This window comes from Cornus florida, unplaced genomic scaffold (assembly GCF_030987335.1).
Source record: "Cornus florida cultivar Cherokee Brave unplaced genomic scaffold, ASM3098733v1 CherokeeBrave_3.0.0_Hap2_Chr08, whole genome shotgun sequence".
NCBI lineage: Eukaryota > Viridiplantae > Streptophyta > Magnoliopsida > Cornales > Cornaceae > Cornus > Cornus florida.
In genome coordinates, this window is record NW_026775578.1 from 32758308 (window position 1) to 32775777 (window position 17470).

At 36.7% G+C, this 17470-nt stretch overlaps 2 protein-coding genes across 5 annotated transcripts in view; both read right to left on the bottom strand.

Annotated features, from left to right (window-relative positions):
* The window catches only part of LOC132271183 (cell division control protein 2 homolog), a 32007-nt gene that overhangs the window by 10284 nt on the left and 4253 nt on the right, over positions 1-17470 (bottom strand). For 2 of the 4 annotated variants that reach the window (XM_059772481.1, XM_059772482.1), the window contains exons 3-6: positions 17333-17465; positions 16739-16918; positions 15361-15414; positions 14628-15039 (exon numbers count right to left, since the gene is read on the bottom strand). In XM_059772481.1, coding sequence (XP_059628464.1) covers positions 14953-15039; positions 15361-15414; positions 16739-16918; positions 17333-17401 — 390 coding nt within the window. In that variant the 5' untranslated portion in view covers positions 17402-17465 and the 3' untranslated portion in view covers positions 14628-14952. Of the gene's footprint in view, positions 1-14627; positions 15040-15154; positions 15415-16738; positions 16919-17332; positions 17466-17470 lie in introns of those variants that run through there. The other 2 variants (XR_009469661.1, XM_059772483.1) reach the window with 2 other exon arrangements.
* LOC132271181 (cell division control protein 2 homolog) lies at positions 7129-13755 on the bottom strand. Its single transcript, XM_059772477.1, has 9 exons — positions 13310-13755; positions 11821-11848; positions 11550-11734; positions 9932-10064; positions 9044-9223; positions 8169-8329; positions 7979-8066; positions 7837-7890; positions 7129-7503 (listed from the first exon to the last, which is right to left on the bottom strand). The coding sequence occupies exons 2-9, from the start codon at positions 11827-11829 to the stop codon at positions 7414-7416; spliced, it is 900 nt and encodes a 299-aa protein (XP_059628460.1). The 5' UTR covers positions 11830-11848; positions 13310-13755; the 3' UTR covers positions 7129-7413.

Here is a 17470-nt window from a genome sequence, read left to right on the forward strand (position 1 = left end):
TTGGGACGACTAATGCACCTGCAGTATTCATGGACTTAATGAATAGAGTCTTCCGGGCTTATTTGGATCAGTTTGTTATTGTCTTTATTGATGACATCTTGATCTATTCTCGGTCGGAGGACGATCATGCTAGACATCTTCGCATAATCTTGCAGACGCTTCATGAGCACCAGTTATATGCCAAGTTCGAGAAGTGTGAATTTTGGCAGCGGGAGCTGAAATTTCTGGGTCACGTGGTGTCAGAAAAGGGGATAGCAGTGGATCCGGCCAAGGTTTCAGCGGTGGTTGAGTGGGGACAGCCTACATCACCTACTGAGATTCGGAGTTTTCTCAGTCTGGCAGGATATTACAGGAGATTCATCCAGGGGTTCTCCAAGATAGCAGGACCACTCACTCATCTAACCAAGAAGGGTGTACAGTTCGTGTGGGATGAACACTGTCAGCGAGCTTTTGATGAGCTGAAAAGGAAGCTGACTTCTGCACCGGTTCTGGCTACTCCGCAGAGCGGGATAGAGTATCTTGTTTACACGGATGCTTCGTGGCAGGGTCTTGGATATGTATTGATGCAGGAGGAGCGACCGATTTTTTATGGATCTCGGAAACTTAAGCCTCATGAGCTTAATTATCCAACACATGATTTGGAATTGGCAGCAGTGGTCTTTGCCTTGCGTATTTGGAGGCATTATCTATTGTGTGAGTCCTTCAGATTATTCAATGATCACAAGAGTCTGCAGTACTTGTTCACTCAGCGGGAGCTAAATATGAGACAGCGCAGGTGGTTGGAGTTTGTAAAAGACTATCATTTTTCTATACAATACCATCTAGGGAAAGCGAATGTAGTGGCGGATGCACTCAGTCGCCGACCTGTTGGTAGTCTTTCTGCTCTATTCACTACTGAGTGGAATGCTTTAAAGAGTGTTGATGAGTTATCGGATGCTTTTATGGCTTGCATGGTGGTTACACCTTCCATCATTCGCAAGGTTTTACAAGCACAACTCACCGATCAGCAGTGTGTCGACAAGGTCGCAGAGATAGCTTCCGGAGAGGTTCCATTCTACTATGTTGGGGCTGATGGAGGTTTAAGGTACAAGGGACGGTTAGTGGTACCTTCTGCTGATAATTTGAGGAAGGATGTGATGACTGAGACTCATCACTCTGAGTTCTCTGTTCATCCAGGAGGCGATAAGATGTATCAAGATATGAAGCGGCAGTTTTGGTGGGCAGGTATGAAGAGGGACATTGCTCTTTTTGTTTCTCAATGTAGTACTTGTCAGATGGTTAAGATTGATCATCAGAGGCCGTCAGGAGCTCTACAGCCACTACCAATTTCGGAGTAGAAATGGGAGAGCATATCTATGGATTTTGTGGAAGGGTTGCCAAATTCTTTCAAGGGGCATAATTCCATATGGGTCATTGTGGATAGGTTGACCAAGTCAGCTCATTTCTTGCCTATTTGCACTGACTACACTTCGGAGCAGTTGGCGAGGCTTTACATTTCAGAGATTGTGAAGCTACATGACATTCCATTGTCTATTATATCGAACAGGGATTCGAGCTTTGTATCTGGAGTTTGGAAGAGTTTTCAGCAGGCTTTAGGTACGGAGTTACACCTTAGTACTGCTTATCATCCTCAGACTGACGGACAGACTAAGAGGGTGAATCAGATTATGGAAGATATGCTTCACTCGTGTGTTCTGGATTTCAAGAGCCACTGGGAGGAATATTTGCCACTTGTGGAGTTTGTTAATAACAATAGTTTCCAGAAGACTATTGGTATGGCACCATTTTGAGGCATTGTACGGTCGACCGTGTCGGTCACCTGTTTGTTGGATGGAGGTTGGAGAGAATCAATTCTTAGGTCCTGAGTTCATCAAGGATACCTATGAAAAGATTGCTCTTATTCGAGATCGCATGCGTACTGCCCAAAATAGGCAGAAGAGCTATGCTGATCGTCGTACTCGGGCTTTGGAGTTTCAGGTTGGGGATCAGGTTTTACTCAAAGTGTCTCCTATGAAGGGTGTTATGCGCTTTGGGAAGAAAGGGAAGTTGTCACCGCGATTTGTTGGTCCATTCATGATTACGGATCGCATTGGAGCTGTTGCTTATCGGTTGGCACTTCCGGATACTTTGGATCGCGTCCACAACGTGTTTCATGTTTCCATGTTGCGGAAATTTCTTCGAGATGAGGATCGGTATCAGCATATCGATGTTGGGGAGATTGCGTTGCAGCCGGATGCAACTTATTTAGAGCCACCGTGTCGTATTGTCGACCGACGAGATCAGATTTTTCATAATAAGGTTATTCCTTTGGTTCGTGTTCAGTGGAGTCATCACAATGAGTCTGAGTCCACTTGGGAACGAGAGGATGTCATTTGCTCACGGTTTCCTGAAATATTGGAAGAAGGTAAGAGTGAATTCCGAGGACGGAATTCCTTTTGTTAGGGGGGAAGAATGTAATACCCCAAAAAGGATATTTCTGGTATTTAATGGTATTTAATTTATTATTTAAGTGCATTTTATTTGATTATGTGTCATTATTTTTTTTTATTAGGTGCTTAATTATTTTCTTTTGTGGTGATTTAATTTATTTAAATGATATTTATTTTTAGTTATTTGATTGGAATTACTTGTTAGTGTTTTAATTATTTAATTGGCATTAATGGTTTAAGTGTAATTGGTTTAGTTATTTGATTGGAATTACTTGTTAGTGTTTTAATTATTTAATTGGCATTAATGGTTTAAGTGTAATTGGTTTAATTATTTTATGTGTATCTTATTTAGTTTAATTGGAAAAACTAATTATTATTTTGTTCAATTAGATTATTTGTTAAGTATTTAATGGTGAATAGGGTAATTAGGTAAATACATCTAACTAGGGTTTTAATTACAGTATAAATTAGGGTTTTATATTATAGCCGTCATAGTTTTCTACGTTAATTGGATGGGCCGGTTAGGATTGTGAGTTGGACTTAAATGAACTTAGGGTTTAGGAAAACTCTATAAGTATAAGGTAGACGTCTGTGTAGGGTTTTTTTTAAACAAAGCACACGTTTTGTGGAAGTGGAGAAGGAAAAACGCAGTTTTTCACATTCTGCCAAGGTTTGATCAAAGCTCCGATCCCGCTTCGTCCATGGTCCGATCGAGCTGAATTTTGGAGGAGAGGTTCACGACTCAGTGACGCACAATCTGAACGGTGGAGATCAGAGTTTGACCTCAGGAACAGTGATTCGAACTCGTGAACAGTAACTGGGTCGCATAGGTTTTTTTCTATTTTGCCCAGATTTCATCAAACATCCGATCCCACTTCGTCCGTGGTTCGATCCAGCTGAATTTTGGAGGAGAGGTTCACGACTCCGTGACACACAATCTGAACGGTGAAGATCAAAGTTTGACCTCTGGAACAGTGATTCGTACTCATGAACAGTAACTGGGTCTCACAGGTTTTTTTCCATTCTGCCCAGATTTCATCAAACATCCGATCCCGCTTCGTCCGTGGTCCGATCGAGCTGAATTTTGGAAGAGAGGTTCACGACTCAGTGATGCACAATCTGAACGGTGAAGATCAGATTTTGAGTTCGAGAATAGTGTTTCGTACCCGTGAACAGTAACGGGGTTTTGGAACTCGCCGGGATTTTTTAAGAAGACGACGTTGAAACTTTGAACAAAAGTTTCTGAGGCAAGATTCTATCCTTACTCTTTCCCTTAGGCTTCATACTCTTTGCACTCTTAAATGATTCCAGGATTAATGAAGAGTAAACCAAACTAAAATAATATCTGTTTTGCTATGAAACTGGTAGTTACAGTAGTGTTGTATGCTTGTTCAACCTAGACTAAGCATGTTTGTGGATGTATTGTGGTTCTGTGGTTCACGTTTTTTCTTACCACTGCTAGTATAAATTATTGGAAGGATGGGTCTAGATGATAGCTATCTTAACTTCTGTAATAGCAACTGTTGGAACTTAAATACTAGGAGGATTTGAGTTTAACACTAGATCGGTTTTGTGGAACACTATAATTTGAGCATGTCTACATACATACTGTGAATATTGTTTTGATGCTTACAGTATCACAGTTAGTATCAACTGTGGAGGTTAGGATTTTGTGATACATACCCTACATATCTGTATGTCATTTGTAAGGTGTTAAATGAAAGTTTTAATTAATTCTGTCTTTATATCAAAGTAAAGGGAACAACTTAAATTGGGCATGTATATGTTGTTGTTGTGACCCTGTTTATCAATGTTTATTTTATCATTGCTAACATTGAATGTTGGATGTTGGAATTTAGTTGATATATACTTGATTTATTGGTATTATTGATTACTGGAGGATTGGAAAGTAGGCACCGGTATGGGACGGTGGCATAGTAAGGATGGGTTTGGTTGTTAAATCAATACCATTACCCACCTACTTGGAATAAGAATGGAATTAACTAAAAGTTAAGTCCCGTGGATTTGTATTGTCATGGCAACTACTTGTTGAGTGGCAATACCAGGAATTTTGGATGGATTTTATATATGTACTGTTATGGTGCCTCGGTATGAGCTTGAGCCTCAGGACCGATGGCTAGGGAGCGTATATGCATCGGGATGTGTAGCTGGCTACGATGGTTGGAGGTGTACCCTGTTTAGGTATAGGTACATATGCCCACTTCGTGTGCGTTTTAGCATGTTACCTCTATTCAGGTTGAGACCGACCTGTAGTCTAGTGAGAGTCCTTTAGTGTGACTATATATATATTTACGGACTATTAGCTATTGTTGAATTGTTTAGGATGTACATGCGTATCGGGCCTCTGTTTGGATTATAGTAGTATAGAATTTGCGCGTGGGCCTGACCCACTTCTATTTTTCAGGTACACGACAGTTCCAGGCTTAGACGTGTTCGTGCTGAGCAGAGGTCTTTATTCACTCTTCCGACGATGTAGGGCTCTCTCTATAGTTTTATTTCTGGACGTTTATTACATTTGTTCTATCTTCCGTTTGGATGTTTAATAGGGGTCCACTAGAGATGGATTCCCAAGTTGTAAACTGATGGAGTTTTGGAGTTTGGGTTTGATGGATTTTAATAATTATAATATTTTGCGGATTTTATTTTGTATTCCTTCCAGCTTTAATTTCATTTCTTAATTTATTTTGTATTCCGTGTTCATTATAAAATATTAATTGTTTGATATTCCCTCGGGTTTGGGCCTGGGCCTGATCAACCCGTGTCTCGGATCTGAGGGGTATCTCAGTTTTGTATATGGAGTTCATGGTTATGTGTATATGTGATTTGTGTTAAAAGCATACTTAAATGTTGATGTTCCATATTTATTGTGAAGTTCATGAATTCCATATATATATATATATATATATATATATATATATATATATATATATATATATGTTGATTTGGGTTACAAGTATACATAAATGTTGATTTTTATATGCCTATCATGCTAGATCTCGATTGTATGAAAGCATGTTGTAGTTTTACTTGAAAATTTTTGTGAATCTTGCTATATTAATTAAATTTGAGTTAGTTATGGAATGATGAACTTGGACATGGCATGATGCATCCATGCACTAGCATTGGGCATGAAATGGGATTAATGTGATTTGAAATGAAAAAGGGGAATTTTGAGAAGAAGTTTTGATTAAAATGGTTTTGAGAAAACCCGATCGCCGCGGGTTACTAAAGGGCCGGTGTGTTAATATAGCCTAAAGGAAATTAGGGAGATTGCCCAAGCGTGGTTGAGCTAGCTGGGCACAAAATGACGCCGCGGGGGTACCAAGGGTCAGGGATACTAGCCAATCCTTCTCTTATGTTGTTGCGGTGTCACCAAAGGGCGGGTTATATTAAGAATTTGAAAGTGATGGATTTGAATGTTGAAAATGGGGAGCGACATCGGCATGCATTGCATTTCACAACATTATATTGTGTATTCTGAGATTGGATTTAATGTTGCACGTTTCCGACATAGTATGACTCCGATTCCTATTGTCCTGTTCCTTTTTTGGATTCACGGGGACACAAGAGATGTGTCTTAAGCACCACCTACTGAGCAATTTTGCTCACCCATATTATTTAACATTTTTCAGGGCTCAAAAAAGAAGTGGCGAATGACAGTCCACTACAAGCTTGAAGAAGATTAGGAGTTGTATTTTGTTATCTTTTGTATCTTAGCCCTTTTTTTTGGTATTGTCTCAAACTATGTAAAAGAGTATTTATTTTTGCAAATCATGGCCCTGTAACATAACTAAGATACTTGATTATTTTTGTTGTAAACTGAGACCATGTAAATGCTTAAGTTGAGAGGGGATGAAGATGATGGGCTAATTTGGGAAGGTTGTTGATGTTGTGGTATTGGGGAATGTATTATATTTCTTTTGTATTGTGTGTTGGGGCAGGTTGGATAGGTCTTGAAAGGTCGTTTTTTTTTTTTTTCATTTAAACAGGTTGTTGTAGGACGATTTTTAGCGGAGGTTATGTCGAAATTTTTTTAAATTTTTTTTATTATTTTTGGTATTCAGTTTAGGATCGTTACAAATACAATGTGATCGAAGCAGCAATTGAACCCGAAGTAACACTAATAGAACCAGAAAACTGCAACTTGATCAAAGAAAGAATCAAACCCGAAGTAACGCTCATGCAACAAGAAGATTGCAACTTGATCACAGAAGGAATCAAACCGGACCCAATGGTCTTGCAACCAGAAGACTGCAACGATTGGTTGAACAATTTTGCCAAACAACTCCTCCAAAATCAAGAAGAAATACAAGAGGGTGATGAAACAGTGTTGCTGCCAAATATTTTTTGTGGTGATAATTGGTGCTTCTTGATTTAGGATATCAAATCTACAATAGTCTAGGAGTATGTTGCCACGTTGTACCATTCGCTCTCTATTTCTTGTGGTATTGTAGACTTGTTTTCTTGATTTAGACTCTGAATTGCATCCTCCTTTTAATTGTGGTAGGGTTTATGGAACTTAAATTTAATGAAAATATAATTTGTTAGATTTGGTTTGATAATCATTCTTGAGTCTCTCTTCCCACTTTCACCACTGGATCCATCAGTGGTGGTTTTGAATCACAATGAAATGAATGGTACCAGTTTGATGCAAACAGGAAGTGATCTTTTTCGTTCAATAATGTTTTCAAGGATGGACATCCCACTTCCACAATCACACCATCACCTTAATCAGAAAGGCTTCACAGGTTTAACCAGAAGTTTATGTAACATGCGAGTAATTTTTTTACACAGAGAGAGAGAATCGCGAACCACGGTATATTCCAAGCACCATCTGTAGGTGTTTAGGCCACCTTAATTGAGATAATGCACGATCAATGGAAGTACACAATTCTTCTCCAACGCTAAAACTACAAATAGCTGTAATTTTGATAGAACATAAAGATGCAGGTCTGTAGAGAAATCAAGGTCCCCCAATGTCACTAGCAAAGTATGGGTGCTTCAGTGCATCAAAAGCTGTAATTCTTTCTCTTGGGTTGTAGCAAAGCATTTTCTGCGTATCAAAAGCCATGGTATGAGTATTAACAAAGTTAAAATTTTGTAGCTGAACGTGTAAAGCTAATTTTTTATTTTTTATTTTCTTAGACAAAAGATGCTTTAAAATCATCTACTTTATATTTAATGAACTATTTGCCCAATTGTCATAATTAGATATGCCGGTGTCCATCTTAAAAGCTGCTAATCCCAAGTGGCCACGGGACAAGCTTCCTATGAGTTGCTATACTACATTGCTAATCAATAATTTGCAGCCAAATGAATTCTTGGCTCCTCAGGACAGAGCTGAGGCCTTCTAATTTCCACTTAATTACAATGAGGAGAAACTTACAGAAAGAAGATCCACTCCAGCTGGTTCAAGATTCGGAACTACTTCTGCCAGATTCTGCATCCAGAAAAAAAAGAAAAAAAGTAAATATATTTCTAACATTCTGAAGCAGGAAAAATAAAACCACAACCAGAACCTGTACTACCTTAGGAGGAGTATTCTCAGCAATACCCAAAAACTGACAATATTCAGTCACCTCAGGCCAGGTTTGTCCATCAGGTATGCCCAATAAGCTTCATTGGAACCAAGAAGTAGTTAGTATTGCACCATTAGTAGGCATTAAGATGCCAACAATCAGTTGCTGTACATGTGGGAGTGTCCAAATAATATACCACCTGAACATTTCGCGTAAAAGTTCAAAATGATCTGAAACATTAAACAGAGGCTCCTGGTTACACATCTCAGCAAATATGCATCCCACAGACCACAAATCAGCTTCGGTGGAGTATATGAAGCCATTTAAGATTTCAGGTGCCATGTAAATTAGAGTTGCTATCTGAAGTGAAACACAAACAATATGAGAACATAGACAGCAAATGCCCCTTCTTGAATTGAATGGATAAAATTGAGAATTTTTCTGCTTCAAAGGGAACCTAGAGAAGGCCATGGAGAAAAAATATGGTTGCACTAAAAACAAGCTCAAGTGTTATCACCTCCTCCTCCCACCTGGGAGGTTGAGGGTTAAAATCTTCATAGAGGCAACAGTGGGTGTTTGTCTAAACTAGAGAGAGAGAGAGAGAGAGAGAGAGAGAGAGAGAGAGAGAAATTTACAACAAAATGTTATGTATATCTATTAGGGTCTGGTTAAAATTCAAAAGACGTCCAGACAAGCCCCATATCAAGTAGCCCCACAATTTGCTAATAAAATATGTAGCCTACTAAAACCTATTCTTGTTTCCCCAATTCTAAAAGAGGCCACTAATATGAATTCATTTCCAAGTACAGAGGTTAAAGACAACATAACATGCACACCAAGTGTCACTAAATTCCTTGTTTAAAAAAAATAGAAGTAATGCAATTTTTATTGAAATTTATCGGACGACAGTTTCTAATAGAATATATTATAAAAGAAAATACTGAAACATCATCTGAGGTGCAATGCAACCTACAAATGATTGAGTTTCTAGCCCACAAAGCTCATAGTGATAAGCTCGGACGTAAAGCTCAAAAAATCCAAAAGGCTGAGACAGTGAAAGGTGAATATTGGCACCTCGTCTCCTCCAGTATATTTAGTGAGAGGAACACCAACTGCCCTGGCTGATCCAAAGTCTGCAGTCTTCAGGATTCTTTCACTGGAGTTTATCAGCAAATTCTGTGGTTTAAGATCTCGGTGGACAATTTTGTAAGAATGACAATAGGCAAGACCACTGAGTATCTGATGCAGAAACCTCTGCGAGGAAAAAGAATATGAGAAAGTAAATCATGAAAAGCAAGGGCCAATCAAAAGCAAAAACTACGTAAATGTTAGTGGTACTTAATAGGGCATTAAGATGCTATATGAAAATTAAATCATCTCATATGTTTTGTATGGCATATGAAATATCTTTTCCTTTTGTTACGGTTGTACTAGTCTATCAGTACTTGTTTTACAATTTTTTTTTTTTTTTTGGGTAAGCTACTTGTTTACATTTTAGTCAGGTTAGAATTTCACCCACAGTTCTTGTTCTACATACGTACATTGTAGTCATTTCAGTTTCACATGACTAATATGCGTTAAAATGCTTTGGAAAGAAACATCAATTGAGACCAATTGAGTATATCCAAAAAACCTAAAAAAAATATTCTACTAAGTTGCCTAGATTTCACCAATCCACATAAAAAAAGAAAAAAAGAAAAGCAAAAGTTACTTTGATTTCAGAAATATGTCTAACTAAATACATGTGCTAACATAGTACACAATAATTACAAATATTGAGGTCAGTATGAGTCAAGATGCAAACATCATTACACTTACCCATGAATAGTTTGGTAAAATAGTTCAGATGGTTGATAAAATTTATCATGTTCATTGTAGCAACTAAGCTTATAAGCTACAGAGTAAAAGAGTAATAATTTTGAAATTATTTTACATATTATCAATATGGCAAATCTCACCCACTTTTATAACAGGTGGATCCTTGGCAGTCTCTGAATGAGTATCCATGAACATCTTCAGATCAACATCCATATGCTCAAAAACGAGATACACTTTATTGGTTCCATTCTCTACAGTGTTCAGTACATCTAACAACCTGTTAGCCAAAAGTCCATCAATTGATTTATTAGGGTAAATCCAAGGTGTACATAAAGTTAACAGCTAAAAACAGCCAGTGACACAAAGTCAAGAGCCAACTTACAGATCCGTAAAACCAGCATCATAATAAGGGTTTCAAGGATTTTACTCCCAATATATAAGACTTTGTTTCATAAAATTGCTGATATTATTTCAGTGTGCAAACATGCAGGTTCAGGTAATGATTTTGCAAATGCATATGGTGTTTCCTGCTGAAAGTAAAACATAGGAAGGAAAATTTTCCAAAACTTCATCATCATATGAACAAGATATAACTATCAAAATCAAAACTAATAGTTAGTGAATTCTTTATAGTTATACGAAATCATCATTTACAAACAAAATTTTTATATCACAAAACATAAGCCTGAGCAGTATGATTTATCGTGTTGGCTTAAAGATGCTAGCGCCTCATTATGTTGTTTAGAAATGTATACACATGAGCAAGACAGTTCACCAAGTGGCACCAATCATCAATTTATGATGGCTTCCTGTCTTTAACTCAAAAGAGAATGGATTCCCAAGCTCAACATTTAGAATTGGCAGATGTAAGGTGGAGATGACTGAAACTATTCTAACTGAACCTGAGAAATAGGCAAGTAAAATTATCATCTACAATATTAATACAAGAGTTGGGATCCACTATCAAAGGAAAGGATTTTCATACAAGAGATGAAGTCCACCATCAATTCGTGTCACGAAAAATTTTGTGGGTTAAAATTAACACGTTATTGGAGTCTGCCATGTATCCAGAGGGGACTAGTTTCATCAAAAAAGGAAGAAATAAAAGAAAATTCACCATCAATACACATCCATGTTTCATCAATCATACCATGAAAATTGATAGCTTCCTACCAATCATATCTTGTAGATATATATTTCAGCATTATTTAAGACTATAACATAGCCATCAATACACATCCATGTTTCATCAATCATACCATGAAAATTGATAGCTTCCTACCAATCATATCTTGTAGATATATATTTCAGCATTATTTAAGACTATAACATAGCCATCAATACACATCCATGTTTCATCAATCATACCATGAAAATTGATAGCTTCCTACCAATCATACCTTGTAGATATATATTTCAGCATTATTTAAGACTATAACATAGTTTTTATAAACTGTTCTATCTACATTCAGCAGAAATGAATGGAGGTAGGTGTTTTTGTTTCTTTTCTTTTTTGGTTTCACATAAGAAGGGAGGTTAGTGTTACCTCATACACAATCTGAATGCGATTGAATTTAATTATCTTTTCCTAGGTTGACGTTAATTTGGAAAATGAGAGAAGTGAGTGTTGTGATCAGATACCTCATGCAAGGTACTGTTATTTTTCCAATTTTAATCTTTAGTTATTATATTTTATTATTTCATCTTATAATTTGTAATTTGTAACTCTGTAAACCTAAAGAAATATTGGGGGAGTTACTACCTGACAATATTGCTATGTTCCATCCCTCTCAACAAAGAGATTTCTCTGATTGTTGAACTCGACACACCTTCAAATATGTCAAAAATATTAATCTTTTTTAAAGCTACAGTTTCCTTTGTCTCACGGTGAAAGGCCTTGAAAACCAACGCAAAGCCTCCAGCTCCAATTTTCTCAAGTTTCTCGTACTGTCAATTCATCATCATTGTGAGATTCTAGAAGCAAAAACTAATGGAACAATTTCAGATAAGACAAACCAAATTATAGTTTTTACCTTCTCCATACAATCAGGTCTCTCTGCCCTGCCATAGAAAGAAATATAAAGACAATAATTTAGATTTTACAGAGATGAAAACACATCGTAAAAAAATAAAAATCATAATCTGTAGAGTAATTGTCTTATGACTATGTTTGAGTTGTTTATGGAGGTCAGTTTCTTGGCAACAGTAACCAAAGCAAGAACATACATATATCTCAAGCAACGTTTTGTTCAATTGAATTTAATTTCCCTCCACTCCATGACTTCCAGCTTACTCAATTCGACAGATCCTTATTCCTCTTACTTTGGCCCAGCTATACAGCCTACGCGGATCATGTTTCTGTTCCGTCAAGGACCAGCAACAGAGACCATCTATTATTCTAGATTCTAACTATACAAATGAAACTAATAAAAGCTCGTATAGATGATGAACACATTTGTGCTTAATGTGATATAAATTAATTTCTTAATTAACGTATACCACGTATTGTAAGAGCCATTTTCAAAGAATACTGGAACTAAGAATCAAATTAATCTTGTAACCTAGTTTATGGGCACCATATTGTCTCTTGACACTTCCTTGAAGTGTTGCCCCTTCATTGCAAAGTGAAAAACAAAGGTCTAGATTTAAAATCAGGTCAAGAACCATGTTAACCTATATAAAATGCAGATTTCTACACTATGTTTGCATGGTTATTATGAACATAAAGCTATGTTTTGGAGCACCGAATCACTGATTCGGTACTCCCAAATGCAACATAAACACTTCTGGAATGTTTCATTTGGGGACTTCAAGATGCATATCAAAGGGATATCAAGAAACTTCAAAGAAATCCAACACCGCAGTCAGCATAAATTCAAAGTCAGATCCTTCAATTAACTCCCTCACACTCACACACTCACGCTATATATATATATATATAGACACACACACACACATATATATCACACAATTTGAAAGTGTTGAATATCGAAATTAACACTCAAATTCTAAAACCAGAATCAGTAAACAATATTTGAGATTATTAGGGCAAGAAACCATCATTGTGTATGGTCAGTGAAATCATCAGATTTTCAAACCTCAAAATCTTGAATACAAATTAAAATAACGAATTAAAGAAAACAGAAGAAAATAAGATCATTCATTCTTAAAGACGCGTATCAAAGAAATCAAACATGTCGCAGTCAGATAAATAAATTCAACGTTAGATCCTTCAATTAACTCCCTTACACACACACACTATACTACGCACTCTGAAAATGACATCTTACAACACGGAGAGAATTACTAATTTCAAATCTGTTGAAGAAGATCAAATCTAACACTCAAATCCTGAAACCAGAATCAGAAAACTATAGCTAGGGCAACAAATCATCATTGTGTACTGTCAGTGAAATCATCAAGATTTTCAAACCCTCCAAATCTTGAATACAAATTAAAACAAAGAGGTAAAGAACATCGAAGAAAAGAAAACCACTCACTCTTAAAGTGATGATGACTTACAGAAAGAGATGTATCTGATTCGCTGATGATATATTGAAACTTCTCCAACAGCCAAACTTCTCGAAGATGAGAGAGAGAGTTGTAGAGAGAGAAAGAGTGAGGTAATATGGTCGATATATATATATATATATATATATTATATGAATAGAGAGATATAGAGAGAGAATTTCTGTATTCTCAAATTCAGTTGGGCGGCAAAACAAGTGAAACGCCTCGGCGCGCCAATCTCTCTTCCGCAACCGTCATAATTAAAGTATTTTTTTTTTTTTTTTTGGATAAATTCCACTTACCACCCCTTAGATTTGTCAATATCCCATAAACTCCCTCTACAGACTCCTTGTAATCTCACTTATCTCCCCTGTAAGGCTATAACTATAAGTGACCCAATCAATGTGCTATTATACCGTTTAGCCCATGAAATATTTGGTAATCATTTCAGGCATTAGAAGGGCAAAATTGACCTTCTATCAATTTTCTCCTACTAACATCAACAAATTTCATACTTAAAATGAATGGAAAATATGTTATGTTAAGCATAACCTTAAAGAACGTGTGTGAAATTTACCGCCTTTTTTTTTGGAGGAGGGGGGTTGGTTAACGGAAAATGTTTCACTTATGTTTGATTTTTATTTATTTTTAAATTGAGATATTAGACAATATATGTTGACAATTTTTAAAAGCTAGGTTAAAAAGAGTGTATGGTTCTTCAAAAACATTTGTTATCTGGCTAATGATTTTTCGAAAACTAAACCAAAATGACGTAGTTTCAATGCACAGGATCCCCTCCATAATGGCTTTGGTTTATCAAGCACATTGAGACTAACCTCAACAATGGCCAACAAAAGCCTTTCTATCTCTATTTATGCACAGAATCTGACCTTTAGTATCATTTGTGTAAAAATGACTGCACTCAACAATGTATTGGCCAAATAAATAAAGCATGTACGTGTATCCCTTCCAAACTCACCACCACCGCTTTATTCTAGTCCGATCTGTTTTCCTGTCCGACGTTACTCTGCCACCTCCACCTTCTGCTCTTGGGATGCATTAGAAATACACTTTGCCACACGGGAGAACTTTCAGACTGCATTACTTTCTGGCTCATTTTCAGCATGTTGCAGCTCCACTACTAGGTATGAAGTAAAAGTGGAACCTAATGGTCTCTCAAGAACAATACTTAGAAGACTTAAGTCTCTTTGTTTTTCACACTTTGAAGATTTAATCTTGAATTTTCTTCTGTCTCACAAAATTGATATCGAACACCGGCTAATGGTTAGTTCTGCCAAGACTAACCAACAAATTGAGAATCCCTACTTCATTTGAACAGGTAACAAACGAAAGATGCACCACAAATGTATTATTCACATACAAAGTAATGATCCATTTACAAGCAGTATCTATAGGTGTTCAGACCGCCTTAATGAGAAGATTACGCAACATATGAATCATTTCCTCAGACCGGAGGGAGAGTAGCAACTAGCAAACCAAGGTATTTACCAAGCACTATCTATTGGTGTCAGGCCACTTACAATGAAAAATACACAATCAATGGTACACAATCAATGGTACACAATCTTCTCGAACACTAAACCACAGATTGCTGTAATGTTGGTATAGCAGAAAGATGCAGGTCTGTAGAGGAATCAAAGTGTCTCAACGCCAGAAAAGTACGGGTGATTCAGTGCATCATAAGCTGTGATTCTTTCTCTTGGTTTGAGGCGAAGCATTTTCTGCGTATCAAAAGCCATGGTATCAGTTTTAAGAGTTAAAATTTTGTAGCTAAACTTGTAAAGGGCAACTTTTTCGATTTTCTTAAACAAAAGATATATTTAAGGAACCATTTACCTAATTGTCATAATTAGATAAGCCGGTATCCATCTTAAAAGCTGCCAATCCCATGTGGCTATGGGATGTTGGTTAAAAGAAAGAGTATTAAGCTTCATCTGAGTAGCTCTACTCATCAATAGTTTGCACCCAAGTGAATTCTTGGTTCCTCAGGACAGAGCTGAGGCCTTCTAATTTCCACTTAATTATAATGACGAGAAACTTACAGAAAGAAGATCGACTCCAGCTGGTTCAAGATCGGGAACTACTTCTGCTAGATTCTGCATGCAGAAGAAAAGGAAAAAAAGTAAATATATTTCTAAGATTCTAAAGCAGGAAAAATATAAACCACACCCAGAACCGGTACTATCTTTGGCATATTCTCAACAAAACATAAAAATTGACACGATGAAGTCACTTTAGGCCAGGTTTGTTCATCTGGTATGCCCAATAAGCTTCATTAGAACCAAGATGTAGTTAGTATTGCACCATCACAAGGTATTAAGATGCGAACAATCAGTTGTTGTGTTGTGTGGGAGTGTCCAAATAATATAACACCTGAAAATTTTGCATGCAAGTTCAAAACAATCTGAAGTATCAAAGAGACGCCTGGTTACACATCTCAGCAAATGTGCATCCCACAAACCACATATCAGCTTCAGTGGAGTACATTAAGTCATTCAAGAGTTCAGGTGCCACGTACATTAGAGGTGCTAGAACAAAGACAGCAATTGCTAGTGGAAAATAAAGGTATCGAATGTGGTGTTAAAACCTGCTTAGACATAGTTCTTGCCGTTAAATCAAACAGGTTAATATTAAAAAATTATGTGTTGAAAATTTGATAAGGTGTGGGCCTCTTTGGACGCCCCTTCTTGAATTGAATGGCTCCATTTAAGTTTTTTAATGTATAAAATTGATAAATAATGTATAACATCATGAATTTTTCTGCTTAAAAGGAAACCTAGAAAAGACCATGGAGAAGAAATATGGTTGCACTAAATATAACTCCGAACCTTTAGCTTAAGTGTTATCATATCCTCCTCCCACTTTGGAGGTTGAGGGTTCAAATATTCATAGAGGGAATACATGGAGTTTGTCTAACCCATGAGAGAGAGAGAGAGAGAGAGAGAGAGAGAGAGAGAGAGAGAGAGAGATTTACAACAAAATTAATGTGATGTAATATCTAATAGGTCTGATTGAAATTCAAGAGACATCCAGACAAACAATATATCAAGCAACTGACAATTTGCCACTAAAAAAAGAAAATGCAACCCACTAAAACCTATTCTTGTTTCCCAATTCTAAAAGCAGCAAGTAATAGGAATTCATTCCAAGTGCAGAGGTTATAGACAACATGCACAACAGGTGTCACTAAATTTCTTGTATTCAACAAAAAGAAAGTAGAAGTAATGCAATTTTTTATTGACATTTATCCAATAACTGTTTCTATTAGAATAAGTTATACAAGAAAATAGTGAAACATCATCTGAGATGTAACCTACAAATGATTCAGTTTCTAACCCACAAAGCTCATAGTGGTAAGCTCAAACTTATAACTCAAAAATCCAAGAGAATGCTGAGACAGTGAATGGTGAATATTAGTACCTCTTCCCCTCCGGTATATCTTTTGAGAGGAACACCAACTTCCCTGGATGATCCAAAGTCTGCAAGCTTCAGGATTCTTTTATTGGAGTCTATCAGCAAATTATGTGGTCTCAGATCTCGGTGAAGAATTTTGTGAGAATGACAATAGGCAAGACCACAGAGTAAGTGATGCAGAAACCTCTGCAGGGAAAAAAGAACATGAGAAAATTAATAGGGCATTAAGATGCTAAATGAAAATTAAATATGTCTCATATGTTTTATATGGCATATGAAATATTCTTTTCCTTTTGTTATTGTTGAACGAGTCTATCAGTACTTGTTTTACATTATTATTATTATTTTGGTAAGCTACTTGTTTACATTTTAGTCAGGTTAGAATTTCACCAACAGTTCTTGTTCCACATACATTGTAGTCATTTCCGTTTCCCATGACTAATATGTGTTAAAATGCTTTGGAAGTAAACATCCAAATAACCTAAAAAAAAAAAAAAAAAAGAGGAAAAATGCTAGTAAGTAGCCTAGATTTCACCAACCAACAGAAAACAATAACTTTGAAATCATTTACATATTATCACTATGGAAAATCTCACCCACTTTTATCACATGTGGATTCTTGGCAGTCTCTGGACAAGTCCGCATGAACATCTGCAGATCACAATCCATATACTAAAATATGAGATACACTCTTTTCGTTCCATCCACTTCAGTGTTCACTACATCCTACAACCTGTT